Source organism: Camelina sativa, chromosome 2 (assembly GCF_030686135.1).
Source record: "Camelina sativa cultivar CO46 ecotype springtype chromosome 2, ASM3068613v1".
Classification (NCBI taxonomy): Eukaryota; Viridiplantae; Streptophyta; class Magnoliopsida; order Brassicales; family Brassicaceae; genus Camelina; species Camelina sativa.
In genome coordinates, this window is record NC_141881.1 from 26,515,903 (window position 1) to 26,534,033 (window position 18,131).

Consider the following 18,131-nt stretch of genomic DNA (forward strand, 5'->3'; position numbering starts at 1 on the left):
GTTTGTTTATCAAGTAGAATAATTTACATATATTCAAAATGCAAAGCAAAATATATTTCAACAAAAAACACAATCCTGTGTACTATAAGAAGAGATCTCATTTTTGGTCCCTCGTTCATGGAAATCCTTCTTAAGATGATCTTTCCGGGTCGGATCCGACTAACCCGACCTGTTTATCAATATTAGTATATTAAGGCCCTTTTAGGGCCCAAATTCCGGTTTCTAGATCTGTCATCTTCCAGCAAAACCCTAATTTTGGAAAATTGGAATCGATCGTGAAAGAGCGAGGTTTGATGCCGGAGAAGACGGTTATAACGTCGGAGAGTTCAAATTCGTCTCCGTTGAACCCTTCTTCTACGCGGATTATCTGCCATGTATGTAATAAGCAGTTTCTCGCAGTAACACCTGTCCTCGCTTGTTACAAATATCTCACAGCGTCCGGTGTAAAAGAGGAGTTGAAGCAAGTTCGATCTGATGATCAAACCAAAACGAAGATGCTCGAGATTTTGAAAAGGTTTCACGAAGAAGAAGAAGATGGGGGGAATTGATAGCATCACGGATGACGATGATGAAGGTTCAGTCTTACCGGAGGAGATTATGCAGAGCATTATGAACGGAGATGAAGTGTCAGTCTTGATGATTTGAGCTTAGAAGAGAGAAAAGGGTTTCAAAGAGCGGAGAATTAAGCAAACAATGATCGAACGATCTCTCTTGGACGCGGAGGTACACAACTCGTTCAGTGTGTCGAAGAAGAGGCCAGAGTTGTGAGTGAAATCCCACGAGGGCCTGATCTCTCACTCACTAAGCAAGCTTTGCTCAACGAATCCTGCTCAACGAATCCTCTCTGCTTTTATAAAAAAAACCTTGGTGGCGGTCTCAAGTTCGGATTGCAGAGAGGAAAGTATTCTTCATGATGTGTTGGGTCAATGAGCAGAGAGTTCTGAAGTATGGCAAGCTCTGGAATCAAATTCCAGAAAAGGCGGTGGCGTGGTGATTGAGGAGACAGAATGAGAGTTCTAATGTTTTATAGTTATAGCTTGGTAATGTAAAGGTTTTGTTAACAAATGAATGAATATCTTGTGGTGTTGCTCCTAATTGATTATGTAAGGTGTGTGTTAACAAACAACATATCTCTTCCTTTAGTTTCGCTTGGTAGCATATGAATCCCAACTATTCATCATCCTACCTGGAACATGATACCTTAGCCAAAAAAAACCATGATCAAATTTGACAACTCTAATAAGGGCTTACTTCTAGTTTACCACATCCAGTTAGGCATGAATTTGCCTCTGTAGACGCATTCGTGGTGTTCTTTCTAGCAATCCTAGGCCAATCTCTTCACCGTTTAACCATGCCATGCCATGCCTTCCCCTCATACTGACGGCATCAAGCCCAACCGGCTCACTCCCATACTGATCATTTCCTAAGATAGTTTAGGTCAGTAGTCAACTCACCATGGTTTTAAGTACAGTTTGCGTTATTGGCTCTCATACAAGTTATTATTATTACGCATTGCAAACAGATAGCTAGCACTTGGCGATGTTTAATACAAATATAGATCCCACTCGTTTTATTAGTCCCAAGAGTTGTAGACATATATAACATGATAAAAGTTGCAACAGACCAGATGCATACAGGAAGTGTCTGTCTACTTGGCTTGTCGTTCAGAAGCAATTTCGAAACACATGTGTTCTGGTTCCCCATCCATGGTTTTCCTTATGATAGCTCTGTGATCACCAGTGAAACCAATTGAAGGATCACCTTCACCTCTATACTTGTAACTTATGTAGAATATTGCGTTCTTTGCGTGGAGCTTCTCACGCGCCTCAGTTATGTAATCTTCTTTAGTTTCTACAACTAACTTGTTGATCTCCAAGGGAGGGGAAGCCTCCAATTCCTGGAGTCGTCACATTGGCAAGTGTAAGAGGAAACAGATGACAAGTGAATGTTCAAAAAAAAAAAAAAGGTTTATATTTACAGACAGAGAATGAATGATTTGCAAGCAAGTTCAAAGGACTTACAGCCTTTGCGATGGCTAAGAATGCGATTTCAGTGAATAGATGCAGCCAGTCATTCTCATGGAGGTCTGCTTCTTGCACCTGTGATACAAAAACGCATTTACCAATAAAAGAAGATTAAAGTATAAAAGAAATTAAACTCCAATCTGGACATATATATATATATATATATATATATATATATATATATATATATATCTTAATTACCACGTAATACTTTTTGTTGTCACTGGCCAAGGCCTCATCAGACAACCATGTGGGCACTGGACGCTTGTACAATGTATCCCGGTCCCAATGTTCATTCACAGGCTTGTTACCTTTAAAAAGTGATCCTCTAGAAACTGTTAGTCCTCTAAAGAAGAGAAAAAGAAAGAAAGACAGTGATAATTAAGAAGATGCGGTAAAGAAAGTGTTACTTACATGCGGGTCTGCAGGCCAAGATCTGCCACGTATCTATAACATAATCTTTGGCAAAACTTCTATGTGTAGTACTGAGCAAAGTCTGAAAAGGGAAGACAGAATTGGAGGCCGGATCCATCGCGTGCGAAGTTAAGTAGACGTCGTAGTAAGCAGTGCACATAGAATTAAACTTTTCCCATCCCACAAACCTTAAGTTTGTTCCCTGACGAACCAAAAAAAAACATGGAACAAATTAGAGGAATCAAGGGCACAGTGTTCATGAGCAAGGAAGGATGTTCAGTCAGGAGATTAATTTACAAGACATAAATTAAAAGCGAGAGAGAGAGAATATTATTATAATGAGTTACCTTCTCAAAATTGTAGCAGTAGAGTCCAAGCCTTGCGTAAAGGGTGCAATCATAATCATAGCGCTGAGGGGCCGTAACGAGTCCATCCAATTCAAATCCAATATCAAAACCCTAGGATAATCAAAACCAAGACCAAAACCCATCCAGGTAAAGAAAACAATCAAGAGATCAAACAAACAAACATGAGGAAGACCTAAGAGATCAAGCAAACAAACAAACATGAGGGAAGAGGATATACATACATACGCCAGTTGGCCGTTTCTCTTAAGCCCAGTCTTTGACTTTTTCCTTCTTCTCCTTGCCGTTGATGTTCTTGCGATTTCAAGCTTCCCGAATTCACATGCCGCTCTGACCTCCACCACCGCCTCCATATCTCTTAGCCAAGCCCTCAGATCTAATCTATCTCTCTCTCTCTTGCGTTTCTTCGTTTTATACAAAAAGAAAACAAAAGAACAGAAAAAAGAAAAGAAAAAAAAACAGTTCAAGCCCACTAACCGTAACAAATATCAGCCAGCTGTCTGCGGCCCATATTATAGTCTTTTGAGAGTTTACCACTTATCCGACCCAATTCTCTCGGTCAAAAATTCAAATTAATGATAACAACAACTTATGCAATTGTATACTGTATTAGAGAAAAAAAATAGTCTTTAAATAGTTCATTTATCTTTTTATTTGAACGTTTTATAATTCATTTTTTTTATTAAAATAAAAATACTTCGTTTAATTATCTTTCGTAACTTCGAACCCTCCGTGACTTAACATTATCTTCACGAGCCTCGGTCATGTAATCTTCTTTAGTTTCTACAACTAACTTGCTAATTGATCTCCAAGGGAGGGGAAGCCACCAATTCCTGGAGTCGTCACATTGGCAAGTGTAAGAGGAAACAGATAACAAGTCTGGCAGAGAATGATTGTAATTTCAAGTGACTTACAGGATATATTGCATTAAAGAATGCGATTTCAATGAATAGATGCAGCTCTGATTCCTGCACCTATGATCGATGATGCACAAACAAAAATGCATTTATCTACATTTAACTGGCATCAAGAAGATTAAACTCCACTCTCTGGACAAATGATCACAAGGGTTATCATTGTGATTCGAGTAAAGACTAGGGTTTGATTGATGAAACGATCGAAATAGCTGATGAAGACGGCGAAAAGGGAAAGGAAACCCGGAGTGGAGATAAAGAGAAGAACCGTTGAGTCCGCCGAGTGAAATCGGAAGCTGGGCACAGAGTGAGAGCTGAAGGCAGAGTTGTGTCTTTCCGCAGCCGCTCTCCGCCACGATTTCCGTCAGAGAATCGCAGGGAATCCCGCCGTGAAGACATCTGTCTAGAATTTTACTGCCGGTGGTTAGTTTCCGATTTGTCTGCGGTCGTCGGCGGAGATTCTCCGGCTTCATTTGACCGCCAAAATCGATATGGATATCTCGGGAATTATAAAAGCGCCACAGAATTCAAATAGAGTACAAAACAAAAAACCTAACTGTACGAACGACACCGTTTAGTCCCTTATTGGGCTGTTAACTTTACTGCAGGCCCAAATGGAGTAAAGTTATGAATTCAAACCTGACACCGTTTAGACGCAACATATGAATAAAAACGGCAGGTAGTTCGTTTGCTTTGAATTGTTGGAGACTAAAAAACTACACGTATTTATGTTCTGGAATGTGGAACGGCAGAACGTTTACTTCATAAATGCTTTGAGTTCTTGGACCATATTAGTGCATGAATTTTATTTTTATTTTTATATATAGGTGTATAAATATAGTTAGCAATTGTATTAGTTATTTTACTAGATGATTTATTATGACCTAACTGATTTATCATGTTTATATATCCACCTTACGTTCACTGAAATGCAAACTCTTGTAAATTCACAACTTCAAATTTCAATATTTTAATAGTATTTGTTACTCAAACTAATATCTCAACATTTTTAATTATTTTTTTGGGTTTTTCAAGATATTCAACCGCTTAAACACAACATAAGTATATTATGATAAAACAACATTAATATAAGACCAACAAACTCCACAACTAACATAATGTTCAACATATATTTATTAGAAACGGAATTAGTCTAAATCTAATGAAATTTTTGTTCTTAATATGGCAAGATCATATTTTTGTTATTAATTAACTTCTATTATCTTAGAAAACTGAACTCAAAAGTGCTAACGACAATGGCTGAAAGAGATTTAATCTGTATTGCCCTGGCAATCAAAGAGATTACAAACAAGTACATGTAAAAGAAATGTAATACACATGTGAAAACATGGTTTTATTAGCTATCTTTGGTATAAATTATTTATCGGTAGTTTAAAATTTATTGAAATTTGTTATGTTGTTATGTTGATTATAATTATTGATTATAAAATATTTTGTTGTAAAGTTTTTAGAATCTATGCGTCAAAGGCGATGATGAAAAACATTTATGTAGATATTTCTTATCCGGTTTATGTTTTATTCATTTTTAATATTTTTCTAATTCTTATTGTTGATCATAGGCTTCCTTAGTTTTTGAGGATAAGTTAAAGCAAAATGACAGCAAAACTTATTTGGACTATTTAGCTGATTTGGATGATAACGCAATATGTCCATCAGTTCAAAAGTAATGATAGTTTGTAAAGTTTAATGTTTTATGGCAATAATGTGTTCAATATATTTCCATGGAATTTAAAGATTTGGATTTTCTCTTGTTATTTGAGATTAGAGTTTGAGAAAAGTTGTTAGTTGAACAATTGGTGTACTCACCTATAAGAAAAATGGACAAATGCTCAAAGCCACTAACCACAACACCGTTTTTTAGGCCACAATCCCAAATATAAATTGTTTAAATTAGATTCATTTTAGTGACATTAATGAATTCATAATTCTAAGTATTTGTCAAATTTTTTTGAATTTAATGTTAAATTATATATATAAAAAAAATATATTTTTTTACATCAAAGTGCAGGTAAATGTTATTTTGACTAAATGTTATTTTGACTGAAAAAAAAAGTTTGAAGTTCGATAATTTAACAACATTGAGGAAATGACAGTGGTTAATCCTCTTACCTTTTTCTTTTCAACCTTGACCGCAGAGTCAATCAGCCAAATTAGCTAAGAACCGACACCGTTTTGCTCTAAAAGTAAGCTTATTTCCAAACATTAGCGTTAATAGGCCCAATAAGATAACACACGAATAATAAAACAAACGGCGTCGTTTCATGAAACTCACTGCTTCTCAATCACAGCGAAGATCTCATTTCACTTTCCCTTTTCCTTCTCCGGCGATTCTTCTCAGATCTGATCGATTTCTTCATCAGATGAAGCCCTAAATGTGTAATCGAATCGAGTAATTGAATAGACGCGAATCACTGTAAACCTTTTTACAGATCGAATTCTGAATCGCGATCATGTCGTGCTTAGCGCTAGCTCTGCAACCAGCAAATGGATCCGACATTTTGCTCCAAACTCGAGAATGGTTCCCACCGGCACGAGCCCTAATCGCACTCTCTTATTTCCGCCAAATGCGTCAAGCATTAGCTTCCTCTAAGCAGCAGCATCAGCATCAGCCGAATCAGAAACATAGTCACGCTTCGTCTTCTTCTTCTTCTTCTTCTGCTTCGTCTTCCTCCGTTGCGGATCCCGACGACGCCGCGGCGGCGGAATTCGTAGGTGACGATCCTCTCGCCGCTTCTAACGGACAGGTGATTGTTGGTGTTGAGAGCAAGTATCGTGTGGTTTATAGATTAGTGAACTCGATCTATATCCTTGGTGTGACTGTCGCAGATCATGATAACTCTATCAATGTGTTTGAGTGTATTCATATTGTGAATCAAGCTGTTAGTGTTATTGTTACTGCTTGTCGTGGTGTTGAAGTGACTCCAGAGAAGCTTGGACGGAAGTATGCGGAGGTTTACATGGCGCTTGATATTGTTTTGCGTGGTGTTAGTAATATCCGTCTTGCGGCGATGCTTGGTGCTATGCACGGTGATGGGATTGCTAAGATGGTTCATTCGGCTCTTGATACTGAGAATAAGATCCGAGGAGCTGATAGTTGGATGGCTGTGGAATCTCATGCGGCTGAGCATCAAGCTGCTGTGCACGCATTCTCTAATGCGAGATTTGAGTTGCCTGCAGAGACTTTGGCTGCTGGAGACGAATCAGCGGCGAGCTTGGCACCTGTTGTGCAAGAATCAGAGCAGTTGAAGGAAGAGCCGGAACCGGAGAATAAAGATCCTTTTGCGGCAAGTGAAACGATCAACAAGGAGAAAGAACTTGTGGGTGGTTTTAAGAAGACTAAGGATCCGTCCTCAACGGATTTGACTTTGGCATTGGCTGGATTAGAAGTGACTACATTGCCTCCAGCTGAAGCAACACAGTCTACGCACATCAATGTGGAAGGATTTGAAGGGCAGTACGGTGGGATTGAGTTCAGTAACGAACAGGCTACGATTGGAGAAACTTTTGAATCCTTTACTGATGCTTGGGGAGGTGGATTGGATCCTTCAGAGTTTATGGGACCACAGAAGATTAAAAAGAAGGAAGGTCTCGGTGGGCTTGAGCTGTTGCACACTAGTGATCCTAAGGCTGTGGAAGGCAAAGATGGAGGTAATCTCGATAACTTAGTTAAAAAGCCTGAGATGAAGGGTCCTGAAATGTATGTCTCTGAGGAAATTAGAACCGAGTTTAGAGAATCCTTGCTTGCTAGAGTAGGACTAATGGGTGTTATCTATCTGAAAACAATGCCACCCAAAGGCTCTGGTGAAGAGAAAGAAACCGAGTTCTCGTTTCGTGTTGAAGGTACTACTGCAGTTAAGAGATTCGCTATGCAGAGTTCTCGGATTAGTAGCTTAGGGAACGGTTTGTTTCATGTGAGAACCGCTCCATCAGAAGAACCAATCCCTATCCTGAAGTATAGCTTGCAACCTAAACTAACCCCGTTGCCTCTTAGAGTCCGAATGGTGAAACGAGTCAGCGGGACTTTACTCTCACTAATGATACAATACGTCTCAAATCCGGATCTACCTGAGCCTCTGAAAAACGTGGACTTTATCCTGAAACTCCCGGTTGATCCCACATTGCTTAAGGTCTCACCTAAAGCAATACTAAACAGAACCGATCGAGAACTGAAATGGCAAATCCCAGAGATTCCGCTAAAAGGAACTCCTGGGAGACTAAGAGCACGGATGCCTCTCGATTCGGAGAACGGCGAAGAAGAACCAGATATCATCTGCTATGTGAAATTCTCGGTTCAGGGGAATACGTCTTTGTCAGGTATCAGTCTACGTGCAGCCGCAGAGGGAAATACAGATTTCTACGAGGTAGATCACAGGTACGAAACCGGAGTCTATATGTGCAATTGATAAGTTTCTCTCTAAAAAGATTTACATTGTTTATAAATTTCTCTAATGTTTTTTGAGTTTGGCCTTTTGTTGGAAGTTAATCCCATTTTTTTGTTTTGTGTCATGTAAGGTTTTGTGTACTTTTGTGTATCTTGACATCTCTTCATTGTTATGTTATCTGTTTTACCCGATTTGCTTTTACATTTTATAGTTTGTATTAAGGAATACTACATTCAAGCTCATCAAAATATACTTCCCAAATGTTGAAATGGTAGAAATGTTGATGTACTGCTAGGGGATGATTTTGTAGTGACATTAACCAGTAACCAACCACTATGGTTTTTGTATGAATATTTACCTAGAATAAAAGCTTCGTTAATGGGTCTTAACTCTATCAAAGATATACATTTCTTTCTTTCTGAATTTGTAAAGCACATTTTGTGTAAGCAAGCTTTACAATTTAGACAATACAGCAGATTTAATTTATAAAAGGTGGGAATGTGGGATTGGCTCTACATCATTCATAACATATATAATTCCACCTATCAATAGATAGATATAAACACATTGTTCAGATTAGTATATTAAGAACTAAAAAAGCCAATAATCTCACACCATAACAGCCGAATTCAATCCACAGAACATGTCATTCTTAGGTCAATTATCCACTATGACATTTCTTTATCAACTTATAATAATGTCATGTGGGTATTACAATCCGTCCTAACCACGGTTTACAATAATATAATACTACTGATCATTTACATATATGTGTCGTATTGTAGAGTGACATGTCTAGTGGCCAAGTTAATTTTAGTTGATTAATAACAGAAGCTGTGGGATCCTAAACACAAACCTCTAAAAGAGTTGATGACAAAAGAGACTCTGAGCAACTACTTGGCCTACCAGATCTTTAACTTTAAGTCTTTAACACTTCACATTTGATTAATAAAAACATATAATTTGAGTGTTCATTGACATATAAGAACGTATGCTTAAATATTATAATGCAAGGATGATTCTAAACCTCATACCTAATATATGACAGCTCTATTTATCACTTACACAGAAAAGTACCAATTATTTTGTTTGGCTTTACGAAAAAGTATCTATATTGTTTATATTGTAGCATTCCCGATATTATTAATAAAATGGCGAGTACATGCTATACACGAAGGTCAGTTGGATCAAGATGTCTGAAAATGTTTTTTTAAGTATTCAATATCATCTTGATCCGAGAATCATGTGTCTTCAATAAGAATACAGAAAAACAATAGTAACCAGTGTACATTAGTAATTGAAAATTTGAAAATTAGGTGTTTGGATATTTTATTCTCAAGACTGGATAACTTATGTATTTAAATGTTTGTGAACCGGCCAAATTCAGATATTACAGTCTTTCAAACCTTAGACTTAGACCATAGACTAGACTTCCAAAATAAATTTGATATTGACTGACGAATGGTTATAGTTTGACAAAATATTTGGTACAACTATTTTTATATAAATTACATACAATACATATTGCTAATGGTACCCAATGAGATACACTTTTTGCATTTCCCATTCCCCACATACAAAATCCACATCAACCACTTGCCTTTTGAACCACCTTTCTAACCTCTCCTTTTATAGTTTAAAACGTTTAAAAATTCAAACATAGCGTTTGTGTTCTTTCACTTTCATGACTCTCATAGTTTCCTACTTTCATTTCATGTTTCATCTACCTAACATCAACAACCAAAAAAGAATGAAGGAACGAGTGAACTCAGCAAACAAAGAGAGAAGAAAGAACACAACTTTTGACCATTATGCTTCTACATTATAAAAACTTTAAAAAGAAACAACAACAACAAAAACACATCAATCTTCTCTAGTCTTACATATGTTATCCTCAAGCTCAATCTCTTCTTCATCATGATCCCCCTCATCTCCACCATTCTGACTACCTATAGCCCTCTTCTCTTGCTCCTCAACAACTTCCAACTCCGTCAAATTCCCATTCCCACACCTCAACTTCCCATCTTTCACATTTCTCTCCCCTCTACTCTTCAAATCCTCCAACAACTCCCTAATCGCCTTTTCCTTATCCCTCCTATTCTTAATCAAAGCCTCACTCACATCAGCAGGAGTCATCTCAGCCTTGTCCACAACTCTCTCCATCTCCTTCAAAACGTCCTCGTTTACATCCTCCTCCTCATACCCTAAATAGTTCTTCAACAAAATCTTCAACGATGGGAAATTACAAAAACTCATGTAAATATGCATATCCATCCTCCCACTTCTAAGCAATGCAGGATCAAGCTTCTCTATATGATTAGTCGTAAACACAAAGATCCTCTCACTTCCACAACAAGACCAAAGCCCATCTGTAAAATTCAACAAACCTGACAAAGTTATAGTATTATTCCCATTACCACCTTCCTCCCCTGAACCACCTGAACCACCCGAACCAGACCCGTTTCTTGTTTCCGGCTCGTAATAGCTCTTTTTCAACGACGACGACACATTACTACTATTCTTCTTCCGGTTAGTCAGATTGATCGAACAGTCAATATCTTCAATCACAATGATCGACTTAGAACTCGTTTTCATCAGCAGCTTCCTTAACTCCGAGTTACTATGAACCTCAGTGAGCTCAAGATCATAAATATCGTAACCTAGATAATTAGCCATAGCTGCGATCATACTTGACTTACCAGTACCTGGTGGCCCGTAAAGCAAGTAACCTCTCTTCCAAGCCCTACCAGTCTTCTGATAAAAGACTTGACCTTTAGCAAAATCCTTAAGATCATCCATGATCTGTTGCTTCTTTAACGGATCCATAGCTAAAGTTTCGAAAGTACTCGGATGCTTAAAAGGAACAGACTCCCATGGATGACCTCTTGAATCAAGTGACCCACCTCTCGAGTTAGTGTAAAGCAACCGATCTTGATTCTTACGACGTATCTCGTTAGCTCTCTCCATGATGTAATCAAGATAAGAGTTGAGTATCAAAGTTTTGTCCTTTTTCTTGATGCGTAGAGTGAAACCACGTTTCTCTTCAGGTAAAGGTCTCCAAGCAAAAGTCTGAGTCTGACGTTGTGTGACAACGTGTTCCCATAGAACAGTAACGCCGTTGAAAGTGTCGACGATTGAGTCGTTGTTGGAGAGACCGAACGTGATGGAAGAAGAGTTAACGGCGCGGGTGAGGCTTAAACGGTTACCGGCGATTGAAACGGAAGAGCTTAAGTAAAGCTGAACGGCGTTGTAAAGCTCGTTGGTGTTGACACCGTCGATCTCTGTTATGTCGAAGTAGCAGTAAGAAGAGAAGAGGTGGAAGACTCTGTTGAAGAATTTGAGGAAAGCGAAACGTAGCTCCGGTGGGAATATTGAATGCATTAAGCTTTGACAAAAGGCTAAAACTCCGAGAAGTGAAGCTAATGATGTCCAATACTCTTTCATATTTTTTTAGGGTTTGTGAAATTTTGGGTTCAGAGCAAAACAGAGTTGAATGATAAAAACAGAGGAAAGGTTTGAACTTTAGGGTTGAATCAAGATGAGAGAGACAAAAGAGGGTTATGGGTTTTGAGATATGATCAGGAGAGAAGAAGGAAGAAAGGTGAAAGCTTTGAGAGATCAAGAAGAGAGGATGAGAGATGGGTTTGGTTTTGAATTTATAAACTTTGTTTGACAAAACTTTATTATAGAGAAGAGAAAAGAAAAAAAAGTTTGGTGATGGTGAAAGAGGCAAGTAAGTAAGGAAGAGGTGGTGTGGGAGGGAGGATATTAAAAGGGTCACAAGTGTAAAAAAGAGAAAAAGTGTGATATAATACAAAATTGGGATTTTCTTTGAATGTGAAATTAATGCTAACTAGTAATGGAGTTGCTGGATTTGAGTGATTTATTACGGTCAATATTTGTTTGGGAGTTTCCTCTTTGTTTTCTTTATTTTTTTCGTAAATAATTGGATTTAATGTCTAGACTTTTCGTTAAAGACGTAACGTATTGGAGACTTTGTTTGTAGTTTAATAACAAAATTTGTAACGGATTTTCTTGTGTTTGTAACGTATGAGATTGATTTAGGCACGAAACCTTTTCTAAAAAAAAGACTTATTTTTTTATATTAAAAAAACGACTTTTATGTTTAGTAATTTAGTAATTACAATGTAAACTGAATTTTTTTTTTTTTTTTTTTGAACGTAAACAATGTAAACGGAATATAACAAACAAATTATGATATCCATTAAACCAAAAGGAAAATATTATTATATTTAGCAGCCTAGCAGGTGTGAATATGAAAAGGTAAAGAACTGATGTGGACCATGTGGTGATGATGTGATAGTCTAGAAAAGTATATAAGGTTAAAAAGATTTTTTGGGTTGTTGCAAAGTAAAAAGTTTCAGACAGGTACACAGCTAAAAAGTAAAATTGCCTTGTGAAAATAAATCGACTTCATTCGAATTTTATGATTGATTTGTGAAAATAAAAAAGTAAGGGTGTGAATGGTAACTGCGGTAAGGATGGACAAATCTGTCTGCGGACCAGACCGTTTTGTTTTAAGTGTAGACAACAAACCGCAGTGGTCCAACTTTATTTGTAAGAAAAAACAGTCCGCAGTTGGTCCATTGCGGTCTTGTTTCTGTTTTCTGTAAACCGCACCACTGCGAACTACACATGATGAATGGTAAATAAAAAGTTGTCTGATTCGCAGATGGATTTGTCCGCCCCAACCACTGCAACTATTTATACCCTAAAATGAATGTAGTTGAACATATTATTAACAAACAATACAGTTTTAACTCAGAGAATAAACAAGATTTTGAATCAATAAAAGAGGCAAACATTTCATGTGCTGCTAATAATTATTTGGAATGGAAAACACATGACAGTTTGACAGATTCTTTGAGAACATTGTATGGGCGGGACTAATTATATAACATGTGTCATTTGCAAATAATTCATTGGCACAAACAATTTTTTCCAAGATTACTACTAATTTTGGTATTTGGGACCCAAAAATGCGAAGTTAAATACGCCAAAGTATCTTCACATAATCAGAATAAACGTGTCACTGAGGAAAACATGACCAAAGAGTAGATTACAAGACGAAAAAATAAAATCATATTCATAGCACCAAGAATCACCTAAACTATCTGATTTACTACTATTTAAATCTATATGTACAACTAATGTTGTTTTGTCGTTTCTTCTTCTTTATATTTATCTACCTCTTAATTTTGTTACTAAGCCAGAAAGGGCAAATCCGCAAATGTAATGAGCAAGCGTATAAGCAATTCTTTTACTTCGATTCAGCTTTAACTTTTTACATTTAGAGTTTAAGATAAGATAAACGAAAAGTATGCATCAGTCTTTTGGTCAGTAAAAAACTGGAATTTATTTTTCGTCAACAAAAATATTGGAAGTTTAAGTTTGCAAACTTTAAAGTTACGAAGAGTAAACGGAAAATTGTAAAGAATACAGAAAATGTCAAGGGTGTTGAACACTTGAGAACATTAAAGATTGGTCAAGATTTCTGACTTTAAAAATCTGTGGTTGTAAATTTTGACTTTCTTCTTCTTTTATAAAGAAAAAAACATTTTAATAGCAAATAACTCTGTAAGAGGGCGTGTTCTCCGGCTAAACTTTGGGACATGAAAACTCTTGAGGTCTGTCTCTCTTCGTACGTTTAACTGATTAGGCTTATGTTTTTTGTAACCGGCGAGTAAAGAAATTTCGATGATTGTCCCTTTTTTTTTTTTGTAGATGTTTGGGTGGATTCGCTTCATTCAAACCTGATTGGTCCTTGCGTGTTCTTGTGATCAGACCGATAATCTTTGCACAACATAATTACAAGACCAAAACCAATATAATTGCAGAAAACTTTATCAGTACTACTATCTAAAATACCCAACCATGATAATAATCTTAATTAAATCAGAGCAATGTATGTATATATTTACTCATAATACGAAGACAAGAGATATTACAAAAGTCTGGTGCATCAGTTACTTGCCAGGACAAGAGTTTCATCCTTCTCTCATATGTGCTAAAGATGAAATCTCTCTTATACAAGCATTAATGACCTTGAGGATATAGCAGATCACTTCTACTTCGTAGTAAAAAAACGTAATTATAAACTGACTGATCCATCGCTGTGAAAATTTCTTCTGTTTTGGATTAACACACAAAATTAACGGCTACTCACAGTGCAAACCCCTATTGCAAGCAATGATGATGACAAAATTACACCTAATGGATTAAGAATCTTGCTAGCTTAAGAGGTTGTCGTACGTTTATACAGGTCGATCAAAATCAAGAGAAACCATAGCCTCTAGAAACAAAAACAAGTTCCATCTCAAAAAAAACGGGTTTTGCTCACTCCCTTTTCTTTCACATCACAATTAAAAACAAATATAAATGCAAAAAGTGATTTCATAACCCTACAAACCCTACCATTTGAGGGAGATCTTTTAGCACTTTGGGGGAAAAAAATTGAATTGTTTAATTTGTGTTCCAAACTGATATATAAGAGAGCTCTTTCTTGTTTTATGGTTTGAGGGCGAGGGCGAGACCAAGCCTCGGTGAAGAGGTCACAGCCTTTGAGTCATACTCAGCTGAGAAAGTAATGTGCGACTTCGGTCTCCATTCTCTCTGGACCACCATCCCTGCTTTCCCGCTGTCAGAAAATCTCGTCTTAACCACTGTGAATGGATCCAAAGAGTGAGAGCTTCCGACGGTGAAGCTGTTGTTATAATTGGAGAAGCGTCGGATCAGTTCTGCGCCAAAGGATGTGGTTTGGTTCACCGTGTGGACGTAAGTAGCTCTCAGACTCTCCCCTTTATCCTCCCTACAATATTAAACAGTCCCCATTAACCACAGCCAAAGGCAGATTGAGAAAATGAAGGATCGTGTTGTTTCTTACAGTATGAGTGCAGCAGAGACGTCTTGGTTGTTGAAACCGATCCCTGCATTATACTTGGTTAGTGATGATGAAGCTGTGTCGAAACTGACTTCACCACCAAGATAAACATTCTTGCTTCCGATAGTTGCAGATAGATCTAGCAGAGGAGTTGGGTTGAGCCCAATGCTGGAATTAAGCGTAGCATGAGGATGAACATATTGCACATCCAGCTGAAATAATAGCAAATAAACAGGTCATGACTTGACACTACCATTAGACTGAGACATTATGATACTAGTCGTGTTTCTCATAATGGGATATGCACTGACCTTGCCTGACTTGTGATCAGGTATTTTGAAGCTAATAACAGCTTTAGCAGATGGCATGAGATTTTTGACAGTTACTTTCGTAGACACCTGCATAAAAAATATGGTCAGTAATAAATGGTTTACGACAGTTAAGGTGCAAAAACATGCATCACTAGAGAAAGTTGCGTACACTAGAGTGGCTGTCGATTTTCAGATCAACAATGGTGTTTTGACCTTTATATAGTGTGCTTATATCGCCAAAAAAGAAATCATCCTTTTTCAAACCAGTAGCCACAAATTCCTGTTGGAAAGAAAAACATCATTATGCAGTAAACCAAACAGCCCTACTTAGATGACAGTATGACACTAGAATCACAGCCAATATTCACCAACTTACAATTCATCAAACCAATGTGATACGTTCATTAATTGGATATATAGATATTAAAGAGCATGCTTCTACGATATACTGCAACCATTTTGGGGTAAAAAACCATGTAATACCAGTATTCATATGCAAGTCCCTGGTATCTTGAGCACAGTCTATATCGTAGCACAATAATCTTCAACGGTTCATATAAACAAATTATGTACTTCTATAAGATGGATTTACTCCATTCAAGTGAAAGTATCCAAGTGATAATCCTATACTTACCGTTCCTGCAGCACTCAGCATTGTCAGAGTAAACTTGTGGTCAAAAATGTAGTCCTTGTTCAGGAGATCTGCAGGTTATTTAATAACTAAATAGTCAATAAATAGTAACCACAAACACAGAAAAGCAAACACCAAAGCAATGTCCAAGACTTGTTAAAGTTGTTTACCTTTGGCTTTCTTGCCAATCTCTGCAAACGGAGCTGGACTGCTACTTCCCATCTTCGAATGTAGAAAACAAAAAATGCCTACAAAGTAAAGCAGATTCATAAGTCCTCCGCACAGAGTTACCAAAGGCAAATCATCAGTATTCAAAGATTCAGCAACCAATTAGATATTAAAGTTCTCCTATTGGAAGTACCAATCCAAATTCTTCAAATTCCTACAATTACACAGGTCTCTTCTAATACCATTTCCCCCACACACAAATCTAGAGCCTCTAATTCAACTATCTATAAAACAGATCGAGAGCAGAATCTATCTATATCATTCCCGTAACGCAATCACTCTCCGCATTAACACTAAATTCAAAAGAAACTAGTCAGCATAAGATCATCTCAGCTCGTTTGTTCTACACCGAGAAGAAAGAATCAAAAACTAACGAGAAGAGAGAGGTAAGAAGATTCCTTACGATACGAAAATGGAAGATCGACGAATACAAACCGGAACCGATAACAATCAAAAGTAGCTTCGCTCGATAAACCCTAAAAAAAAACTAATTCCGTCGCCTTCGATGATAGAATCAGGCGACGGCGGCTGAGGAAGAAGAAGAAGAAGACAGTAAACACTAGTATTTAGCAGTAAAATTAAATTAAAAAAGAAAAAAAAAAAGGCCTCGAGAAACTCAAAGGTGAAGAAGAAGAGAAGAGAAGGCCAACGCTCTCGATGAGAGCAATGATAATGTCACCTGACGTTCAGGTTCGTTAGGTCACGCTTTTCCTTTTTCTTAACAAAGGCTTTTTTGCTTATTCGTCTGTGATATAACTTATGTCACAGTCAAAGCTTGTATCTGATTCGTGAGGCCCATTCACTCTCCCAGGCCGCCTTCGCTTCAGCTGCTTAAATGACGATTATACCCCTGATGTTGGTGTATATGACAAATTTTTGATTTTTTCTTAATTTTGCTAAAAGCAAGAGTAAGAGGGTAAAAAACAAGAGAAATCTAACTAATATGCGATGTACAGTTAAAAAAACTTATGAAATCTGTCATATCCACTTATGCCTGTTGAAATCTGCCATGTCGATGGCATTGGGTGTGAGTTTAATTACCCAATTGACCTTTTAATTAATTATAGTAAATAATTGAAAAAACTTTATTTGGCAAATTAACCCCATTTCTGAAACTCAATCGTCGTCCTTTTTTTCTTCTTCTTCGGTGCTCTCTCACGCGTGTATCTTCTTCTCCGTTCCCGAAAACTCAATTATCGTCTGTAATCGTTTGTTATGGCTAGATCTGGGAAAATCGATTGTTATGGATAAAAATTGTTATTTGGCAAATTAACCCCTTTTCTGAAACTCAATCGTCGTCCTCTTCTTCTTCTTCTTCTCCGGTGCTCTCTCACGCGTGTATCTTCTTCTCCGTTCCCGAAAACTCAATTATCGTCTGTAATCGTTTGTTATGGCTAGATCTGGGAAAATCGATTGTTATGGACTAGATATAAATTGTTTATTGTGGACAAAATATAATTGGGTGGTGGACAAAAACCTCAGTAGACAAAATTTTGGTGTGTTTTTAGTATTGTCTATCATGAGTATGAAAACTGTCTATCATTATGTTTGCTTATGTATAGTATATACATATTATTTTCTATCCGCAGATGTTGTTATTTGATCTATACATTTGTTGTGGTAGACTAGTTTAAATCACCTTTAATATGTTGTCTATTACTTAATTGTTTTATGAATTTACTCAAATGATGGACAACTAATATTAATTTGTTGTCCACTTTGTTTTGATGGACAAGTTCCAATATGAATATGTTATCCATCTTGTTTTGGTGGACAAGTTCCAATATAAATATGTTGTCCACTACTCTGTAAAATGTTTTTATCACGTGCCCGTTTTTCCACCCTCGAAACAAATCTTAATTGCAAGGGTAATCTAGTTAAATTGAAACTGTTATATTTAATGAATATGACAGATTTGAAAAGGTTTTACCAATATGGCA

The 18,131-nt window shown here is 37.1% G+C and overlaps 4 protein-coding genes across 4 annotated transcripts; 1 reads left to right on the forward strand and 3 right to left on the reverse strand.

Annotated features, from left to right (window-relative positions):
- Positions 1-1,480: 1,480 nt before the first annotated feature.
- On the reverse strand, positions 1,481-3,290 carry LOC104734280 (UPF0725 protein At5g63820). Its single transcript, XM_010453821.3, has 6 exons — positions 3,028-3,290; positions 2,786-2,896; positions 2,439-2,640; positions 2,226-2,335; positions 2,022-2,099; positions 1,481-1,897 (listed from the first exon to the last, which is right to left on the reverse strand). Exons 1-6 carry the CDS (start codon positions 3,154-3,156, stop codon positions 1,649-1,651), a joined length of 879 nt encoding a protein of 292 aa, XP_010452123.1. The 5' UTR covers positions 3,157-3,290; the 3' UTR covers positions 1,481-1,648.
- A 2,676-nt stretch (positions 3,291-5,966) lies between these two features.
- LOC104734290 (uncharacterized) lies at positions 5,967-8,311 on the forward strand. Its single transcript, XM_010453832.3, has one exon. It carries the CDS (start codon positions 6,189-6,191, stop codon positions 8,139-8,141), a length of 1,953 nt encoding a protein of 650 aa, XP_010452134.1. The 5' UTR covers positions 5,967-6,188; the 3' UTR covers positions 8,142-8,311.
- Positions 8,312-9,900: 1,589 nt separating this feature from the next.
- LOC104734295 (AAA-ATPase At5g57480) lies at positions 9,901-11,896 on the reverse strand. The gene has a single exon (XM_010453845.3). It carries the CDS (start codon positions 11,562-11,564, stop codon positions 9,984-9,986), a length of 1,581 nt encoding a protein of 526 aa, XP_010452147.1. The 5' UTR covers positions 11,565-11,896; the 3' UTR covers positions 9,901-9,983.
- Positions 11,897-14,457: 2,561 nt separating this feature from the next.
- LOC147949240 (mitochondrial outer membrane protein porin 4) lies at positions 14,458-16,914 on the reverse strand. Its single transcript, XM_087490240.1, has 7 exons — positions 16,595-16,914; positions 16,134-16,211; positions 15,967-16,034; positions 15,502-15,612; positions 15,333-15,419; positions 15,025-15,233; positions 14,458-14,949 (listed from the first exon to the last, which is right to left on the reverse strand). Exons 2-7 carry the CDS (start codon positions 16,183-16,185, stop codon positions 14,649-14,651), a joined length of 828 nt encoding a protein of 275 aa, XP_087346366.1. The 5' UTR covers positions 16,186-16,211; positions 16,595-16,914; the 3' UTR covers positions 14,458-14,648.
- Between the last annotated feature and the right edge of the window lie 1,217 nt (positions 16,915-18,131).